This window comes from Priapulus caudatus, unplaced genomic scaffold (genome assembly GCF_000485595.1).
Source record: "Priapulus caudatus unplaced genomic scaffold, Priapulus_caudatus-5.0.1 Scaffold10, whole genome shotgun sequence".
Lineage (NCBI taxonomy): Eukaryota > Metazoa > Priapulida > Priapulimorpha > Priapulimorphida > Priapulidae > Priapulus > Priapulus caudatus.
Window position 1 is genome coordinate 333,809 of NW_014577071.1, and position 9,176 is coordinate 342,984.

Consider the following 9,176-nt stretch of genomic DNA (forward strand, 5'->3'; position numbering starts at 1 on the left):
ACCATCACCAGAAAGCGAGCAGCAGCGAGTAGGCACAACACATCACCACCACCACCACCAGTAGCGCCAGTGTAGTAGCCAGCAGCAGCAGTATAGCAGCCAGCAGCAGGCTCAGCAGCGCGCAGCGAGCAGCAGCGTGAGTACGCTCCTCGGTCGCCGCTGGATGTGGTGATAGCGGCTGTGACGAGACGTTACGCATATACCGACGCCAAACCGAGAATAGGACAATGGGCCCGCCTGCCCCCCCCCCGCTTATACTCTACCGCAATTTTCACCCTCCGGTAGCCGATGCGCATGCGCTGAGCGTGGTAGATTCCGATTTAGTCACCGCGTAATTTCGGTTTGAGTGCGCCGCCCGTCGTCGAAGGCGGTTGGATTGACGGCAGCTGGTATATATGAGCATATGCTGGGCTGCGAGAGAGGGCGGGCCAGGCGGGTCGCTGATCCTAGCGCGCGCGTGTGGGTGGGCTGTATGGTGGTAGGCGAGCATGCGTGCACAAAACGTGCTGTGCTTTATTTATTCTTAATATTTCGCCTCGCCACCTTGTCTAATTTTGAATGCGCATGTGGGTCGAATATATGGCCGTTCAAAGGTAAGAGCGACTGGGGTCGTAGGAGGCGCATGCGCACAGCCGGCGGCGGCGGCTGTATATAGTCAACGTGCGTAAAACGCCTAAGAGAAGTGTTTTTTAAACTCCTTCGACAGAAACTTTCATTCAAACCTGAGTTTGCGTTTGTTCTCGCGATTGCTAATTGGTCGGCTCGAACTTTATAGGCTTCTGTCGGTATATAGAGGAGGAGGAGGGGGGGGGGGGCGGTTCTAGAGTGTAGGTAAAGTTGGAATGATTCGGCAGCGAAGATATCGCGAGGCTTTAATTACGGCCTCCTGTCTCATGCTCTGTTGGACTTTTTACTCGTTAATTTGCGGAATCCGTGTTTGCTCCTCTGGACGAAATTGAGTGCATTTAAGATTTATTGTGTGTAATGGTTTTATTATCAGATATGTTGGTGAATCAATTTAACTTGTGGATGCTTATTATAAATAAGTTCATATCACACACACAATATATATATATATGTGTGTGTGTATATATATATGGTGTAATATATGCGATATTTTGTGTAATATTTGTGTTAGGTATATACTACCTATATAATATTATAATACTTATATATATATATATAAGTACTATAGTACTATACATAAATATATTATATCCAAAAATTCTATATGTGTGCGTTGGCGCGATCGCGTGCGTGTGGCGTTGCGTGCCGTGCGGCAGTGCGGTGCGTGCGTCGTGTGTAATGTGTATTGTGTGTGTGCGTGTGGTGTGTGCTGTGTGTGTTGTGTAGTCGTGCGGTGTGGTGTGTGTGCGCGTGGTGTTGTTCGTGACGATGGTGGCTGTGTGATGACGAAATGTAGTTCGAAAACGTGTGGTTGTGTGTCGATAGCTGAACAGTGATAGGGGGTGGACATGTGCGCACGTAGTGGACAGATGTACGCGTCCATGCGCGCGTGGACCCCATCAACAACGTGCGTCGCGTTGCGGGCGATCAGCGCACCGTGGATATATTAATTATGAAAAGAAACGCCAGTAATATTTAAATAACACTATGTGAGAAATAAGACCTAAATGAACAGCGATAGAAATCTTAAAGCGAAATGGCCACCCTCACACAGATAAATGCAGCTTATGTTTTCACGCTCTCCGTGAAAGCTCGATTTCCTATAGCTAAGGCACTATGTGACTAGTTGAGACTTCCTCTGCTACACACTACTAATGAATTGAGTTCGGATGCAACAATGGGGTAGGAAAAATCAGATTAATATAGCACACTGCTGACCTACAACAAGAGAAAGATTGTACATTAAACAGTTCGGTTTGCAAGAAGGGTGCATGCAGCGTTTATCCTGGCCTCTCAATTTACTACGCGCGGTGGAATAGGCCTTACATTATATATACGCACGTACACACACACACTGCGCGGCACGATACGCACACAACACGCACGCACGCACGGCACACACACACGTGCGCGCGCACACACACACGCACGCACATGCACGCACGCAAAACTATGTATATTTTTTGGTTGCCTTGCTGGAATATTCGTCGTGTTTTTTCTTCTGAGCCAAGGTACACAATGCTACACATGTATATAATGTAACATATTCATCTCTATTTGCTTACGGTGCGATTAGGGCGCGCATCTTGCTAGTTTAGTAGCGCTGTGCAAACAGCCGTTCAATAGCCATGATTAAAGTTATCACCGTTAGGATCATTGCTAACGCTCGCGCGCCAGCAGCAGCAGCAGCAGCAGCAGTATAAGTAGCAGCAGCAGCAGCAGCAGCAGCATCAGAGGTAGTAGCAGCAGTAGTAGCATCATCATCATCATCATCATCAGCAGCAGCAGCAGCAGTAGTAGTTGTAGTAGCAGTAGCAGTAGCAGTAGCAGCAGCAGCAGCAGCAGCAGTAGTAGTAGTAGTAGCAGCATCGTCATCATCATCATCAGCAGCAGCAGCAGTAGTAGTAGTAGCATCATCATCATCATCATCATCAGCAGCAGCAGCAACAGTAGTAGTAACATCATCATCATCATCATCATCATCATCAGCAGCAGCAGCAGCAGTAGTAGTAGTAGCATCATCATCATCATCAGCAGCAGCAGCAGCAGCAGCAGCCGATGTCGTTCGTATTCATGTCCGGCCCGGGTGAAGTGTACGTAATTGCGCTCGCCCCGCGTTCACACCGATGAGGGCATACGTCTAAGTAACGGTATCTAAGGCAGCGCGCGCGTATTCATCTGTGAATTTATGGTTCGGAGCGGTGCTGACACGCACGCCGCCGCCGCCGCCGCCATGTCAGCTCTCCGTGGGTACGTGTGTGTACGCGGCTTTGCCCTTCGGCGCGCTGATAATGCCATTAATGCAGCAGCTGCTTCAGCGCTGAGGCATAGTTTCACCTGTTGCATCCACTGTGGGAATGTCGGCTGTTTCTCACACTCGGCGTGTGTGACGCTAACGGTCCTCCCCCTCCCCCCGACCAACGCTTGTCGGCGTGGCCCGCCGAATATTTTCCCATAGCCCGCGAGATCGCGACAACAAAAGCAAGTGTAGCAGAAAACGGGCTAAACAATAGCGATGATGGGCCACCGCGTAGCAAAAACCGTAAGCTCTCCGAGAGATAGGTTTAGTCATTAGCGTCGAGTCACGTGCTTGTCGGGAGAGAAATGCCATCGCATCATCTCTCCTCCCTCCGCCTCCTCCTCTTAGTGGTCTATCTGTCATCGGCGTTTTGATGAGAGGGGTATAAATAAAAGAAGGACGCGCCGGGGCCTCAGTCGCGTATTAGGATGGTGGCGTTCGAAGGAGTAACATTGATCAGTAGTGTTCTGGACTTGCCGTACAAGGACTATGTGATGAACGCGCCTCATGCAGCCTGTAAGTTTTCGCGGCTATTCGCGCTAAATTCGCTGTTATTATATATTTGCGTATACGTGTTCACGGCCCCACGGTTATGTATTATCGCGCGAAAGCCGGATATCGTTAAACGGAATCGATGGATGATTTATAATAAAAAAAACTATTGCCAAACTACTGTATTTACTGTACTACTACTCTTATTTGTATAAGGTGTGTGTGGGGGGGGGGCGTATATACGGGGTTAAATTAAAGTTAGCCGATGATCTAAATAGCCCGGTAATTCAAGAGACAAGTTTTTCCAATATAATATATTATATATATATCCCCAGGGATTTCCTGTGTACGCCGGGTGGTGTTCGGATGTTATTGCGCTCGATACGTGCGTGTTATCAGATTGTAAGGAGCGCTATCATTGTAATGATTATGAAGTACCGAAAAGATTCAAGATAAGTCGTCATTTCATAAAGCCGTGTCAGTAAGGATTTAAATTCGGCGGAAAACTACAGCAATGCTTTGCAGTCCCCGCGTTAATCCAGTGCCAATGTTAATGGTAGCCGACTTTTATCAATATATGAGGCCGTTGTGAAATAAAGCATGCAAACCATTGGCGCGTGGTTAGAGAGTTTGTGCGGGATGTGTGGGTGTATGTGCGTGGTATGTGACTGCGTGATGCATGCGTGGGTGTGTATGTGCGCGTGCGTGTGTGAATGGGTGAGTGAGTGCGTGCGTGCGTGCGTGCGTGCGTGCGTGCGCGCGCGCGTGTGTAAGTCGATGTAGTTGTAGCATAGTGTTTAGTTTCAGTTTGAAAGATTTTGAGCTTATTTTTTGCGAATACGTGCATATCTTATAATAGGATTACCTTGAAAGACTACTCTTACTTTGTAAAGCCATTTAATATTTATACCGTAAGTCTCGACAGAGCTTGTAAAAGGGCTTGCGCATTTTTTAGACGCCTTTTTCCTTAAAATCGAAACACATAATCGTTCGTACATGGCTCTTCATTCTAACGCAATCAGACAGCACTATAGTTTCAAACGGCTACTCGCTGAAAAGCAAACCAGTCAATTCCGAGGTTACTGTTACTATTCTCCCGTCATCTCATATCCACTATAAACGCTTTCATTAAAAGTTCCTGCTACCTTTTTCGTATGTATAAGACAAACCTATGTCCCCGTATTGTCGGCGCGTGCCCACCATAAAGTATAAGAGCATATAACGTGTCCGCGCGACACACACACGCGCACCGCCGCTCACAGCGCACGCAGCACACACCACACGACAGCACACCACACCACCCACGACACACGAACCACCCACACCACACACACACCCCACACACCACTAACCCATCCACACACACATCACACACCACACACGCACACACACCACACATCACCTTCACACTCAGCACACCACGCCGTAGCCGCGACGCACGCCTCACACACGCACGCACGCACGCACACGCGCACCACGCACGCCATACGCAGACGGGACCACACACGCACCACGCTTACGCCGCACATAACACCTCACGCACACTCCGCCCACCACTCCGCGCTCCATCCGTTCACGCTACTGCACACCAAACACCTACCAACTACACACACCAACACACACAAACCAGCACAAAGCACGCACACGCGCACACGCACCACGCACACGCCTCACGCACACGGCACAACACACACATATATTACGGACAGAGGCCCGGTGTCTGCTCGTTCACACTGACGTCACAGTATATATATATATATATTTTATACGTATATATATATATATGGATATAGTGTACGGTGGGTTTGTCGGCTGTGTCGGTTTACATACAGGCTTGCTGCATTAAGGGACCGGCAACAGTTTACGATTTGTGCGCTCCATCGGCAGCGACAGGAAGCTACGCTTTGAATATTTTAATCCATTGGCACAACGTGCGCTGCCACAGAAACAATCGCTGCGCCGCGGGTGCCATTGGTCGTGAACATGAATTCACACACGGCGGCCGCGGCCGCGAGAAATCCAGGTTACATTTCCTCTGGTGGCTAGTGGTGGCTCGCAGATAAGCCTGGGCGTGAATGCATTGGCACAGCGCTTGCAGAGAGAACTGCGCAGGGATTGCCCTTCTCTTTCTCTCTCTCTCTCGCTGGTTACCGAACTCAGACGGACAGTGGTGGTGGTGATTCCCCGCTTAAAAAGTGAAAGTCGATAAATGCCGTATATATATATATATATATATTAGTCATCGGCGGGAGCGCAGAGATCGCTTTGTTTGTTTTGACGACGATCGGAGTTAGGCGAGATATTCGACTACAACAACGGAGACGGTCGGCCCGTCGGTCGGTGTTTCTCTCGGACGAGTCACCCGTGCTCTTGCGCGCGCGCGCGTGTGCGAACCTTTCTAAATATTGTGAGCAAACGTGCATGACCGCTCAGGATGTTTGTGCGCTTCGTTCGATGAGCCGTCGCTCGTGCTTTGATTCCTCCGAATATGAAGTATGCAAAGCAGTGGCGTCGCGCGCGCACGCTCCACGTATGCGTGAGTGAAGTGAGTGCAGCTGAGTGTGTGGTGAGTGAGTGTCGTTGAGGTGAGTGGGCCACGGCTGCCAGAGCGCGGGCGTCCGGCGTCCGTGCGGTGAGTGGACTCGTTGGCTGACGCACCGTGTGTATACGTGGTCGGTATCGGCTATATCACGGGAACCGCGGTGTGGTGTGCCTTGTGCGTTTGCGGTGCGCGACGGTCGAGATGGACCGATTGCGCGTTCTGGCTTCGCAGGAAAGGAGGAGAGAGATAGAGATAGCGACAGAGAGCGAGAGAGAGATAGATAGAAAGAGGGAAAGAGACACAAAGAGAGACAGAGATAGAGAGAGAGGGAAGAGAGGGAGCGAGGAAACGATACAGATAAGACAGACAGAAGGAGAGAGACCGAGAAGAGACGAGAGAGACGAGGAGAGAAAATCAAAGATAGACGATAAAGACAGACAGGAGGAAATGAGAGAGAGAGAGAGGACGAGAGAGTAGATAGTCAGAGAAAGCATCTCCGACCTCGCGTCGGGGGCACCCGCGCGCGTACTCCCGCCGACGAGATGCAGAAAGATAGAGATAAAGACAGAGAGAAAGAGAGCGCGCGCGCGAGAGAGAGAACGAGATAGGAGTGTGCTAGTGTCTCACGGCACGCGCGCGCACTCGGCGACAGTTCTGCGAAGACGTACGACACGATCCCCGGGCCAGCAGCTAGCGTGTGCCAGCCCAGAGCGGATGCGCGACAGATAGCGGACGTTGGACATCCTGTCACTCAACGTCTGCACTTCCTCTAACACCTGTGTGCTCCCGATCTCTCGCGGTCGCACCGTTTCTCGAGTGCGCGAGCGCGTTCGTTCGTGTGGATATATCGTGTGTGTGTGTGTGTACGTACGTTCGCTGGACACGCGCGCTTGCCGTGTTTAACACTGGAAGTGGCCGTTTTTCTCGTACGGAACTCGATCGTCGATTTCTAATTGTCGTCAGCGTGAGCAAACCGCGATTTGTTACGTCACCGATATGACGAGATGCTCGCGTTCTCGTAGTGCTGTATGTCGGGCGTAGTTCTACGCTTGTATAGCCGTCTCAAAGTGCAAACAGTGCAAGGAGAGAGTTATACGCGGGTGCGAGCTGCGTGTGATATCCTAACAATTTACCCGTACCTGATACATAGGAGTAAACCGCAGGACGTCTGTGTGTGTGTGTGTGTGTTATCGCATGGCGCGTGCGACGTCGCAGCAAAATTCGTGCGAGTAGTGTCTGAATGGGTTCCAAGCTCAAATCTAGAATGATTCTGCTACAAGGTGCTCTCAATAGCAATACCAGAATAAGTAAGTTCGGCAAGAAAACGCTCGTTTGTTATGATTGCGAATATCGTTGTAGTTTTGTTGTTGTGTGTGTTTTCTGCGTTGTACGACGTCGTAATATGGTCGTGTGCAGCTGAGTGCGCGCGTGTAAGGCACTGCACGCGTGTGCGCTTTACACGAATGTTGGTAAAACGAGTGCTGCATTTATTCACGACTTCTAGTGGCTTATTGTCAGTGCGCGTGTTGATGCTTACCAAAGAAAAGCTCTTTGTACACTATTATTGGATACAGTTTTTTCTCCCGCAATTGGCGTAAAAATGGATTAGCTGTGCAAACAACATGATATGTTTGTGGAATTATTTTGTGCTTACACGTGTATTGACTAATTATTAAGGTAATGTTAATATCAATGAGTACATGAATAGATTATTTCTATTCACGTACTTGTGATAATATGCAACCGTCTCAATTTGTGATTTTATTTTTGTGCAGATACAACGAGTGCGGTTCCACCCCTCACACCTGGAACCAATCAGAAGATGTCACAAGCAATAGCTGTCACCTTTTCTAGCTTTGAAAAGGAAAGAGAGCGGTGCAACATTCCAAAAGGTACATACATACGATTATATTTTACTTTTATCGATAACTCATTGCTGTCGTTCATAACTGCAATCAAGTTACTACTTTAAAATACACTTCCGTTTGGTATTCATGTTCCATTTTTAAGGCCAAAGTAGCCTTTAGTGTATTTGCGTGCAAACATTTGTGTGTAATATAATCAGGGAAATTTGATAACACGTAGTCACAAACATAAGTCATATCCGTAGTCATTTCCTCCTGGTATGATGTACGATTTCAAAATCACGTATGGATAGACTCTCGAGTTATATTGGTCTATATGTATACTTATAGCGCTGTGAGTGCATATTATATGATTGCGTTTTAATGTAATTGAGTAACATGGTTTGCGTTTTGATTTCATGCTTAGCTGGTTAATTGTTCGACGGTAAGGCTTAATAATCACTTCTGGTTCACACTTATGTATGTAACAAGAAACTGCCGCATATTTTGCCTAATTAATTATTGCAATTTGTCTTAGTATAATTTAAACTGGATGATAATTACCTGTGAAAAACATACTCGGTGTTTAAGCTATTGAATTTATATAATTATGAAAGACAGTTGAGAGTAGCGGTTCATAGCTGTATTATCCGCGTGTGAACATTACCACCGTAATAATATTTCTTTAGCTAGACTGCATTACTAAATTTCCATCAGGTTATTGTTAGCTGTTCTTTAGCAATCAAACTAATATGTCGTCGATAGCACTTTGCCTAATCAGTATGCGCGTGCGCATGCTATGGCACAGACGATGAGTATTAATGATCGGGGTTGCTTCCAAATGTGTAAATTTGTTCTCGTAATTATTCACAATACGTGCTTTCTGTATGTATGTCAGGAGTAGAAATATGAAAGGTAATAAGGGATTTTCAAGATAATTTTTAAAGAGAAACGGCAAGATCAGATGATGAGGATTTCTTCTTATTAAGCTTAGTGTGGTGTCGCGTATTGAAGTGTGGTATGGTGTAGTGTTGTGTGATGTGGTGTGGTATGTGGTATGATGTGATGTAGTGTAGTCAAGTGCGTTGCAGTGCAGCACAGTGCACCGTATAGCATAATATAGGATAGAATGATTAAGTAATATTACTTTTTAAAGCAATAAGAATCTTGTACATTTTTAAGTGCTATATATCTGATTCACATGAATTGTGCTTACATAAGTTGAATATATAGATGTTATCATAGATGCGACATAATATGATAAAGGTCATGAAATCATGCACGCACGCATGCACCCACGCGCGCACGCACGCGCTCACGCACACACACACACACGCACACGCACACGCACGCGCACACACACACACACACA

At 47.5% G+C, this 9,176-nt stretch overlaps 1 protein-coding gene across 8 annotated transcripts in view; it reads left to right on the forward strand.

The window, feature by feature from the left end:
• Positions 1 to 9,176, forward strand: part of LOC106807115 (protein c-ets-1-A-like) — a 46,005-nt gene that overhangs the window by 28,684 nt on the left and 8,145 nt on the right. For 6 of the 8 annotated variants that reach the window (XM_014809379.1, XM_014809387.1, XM_014809401.1 and 3 more), the window contains one exon: positions 7,736 to 7,852. In XM_014809379.1, the coding sequence (XP_014664865.1) occupies positions 7,736 to 7,852 (117 nt within the window). Of the gene's footprint in view, positions 1 to 3,335; positions 3,443 to 6,593; positions 7,268 to 7,735; positions 7,853 to 9,176 lie in introns of those variants that run through there. The other 2 variants (XM_014809414.1, XM_014809428.1) reach the window with 2 other exon arrangements.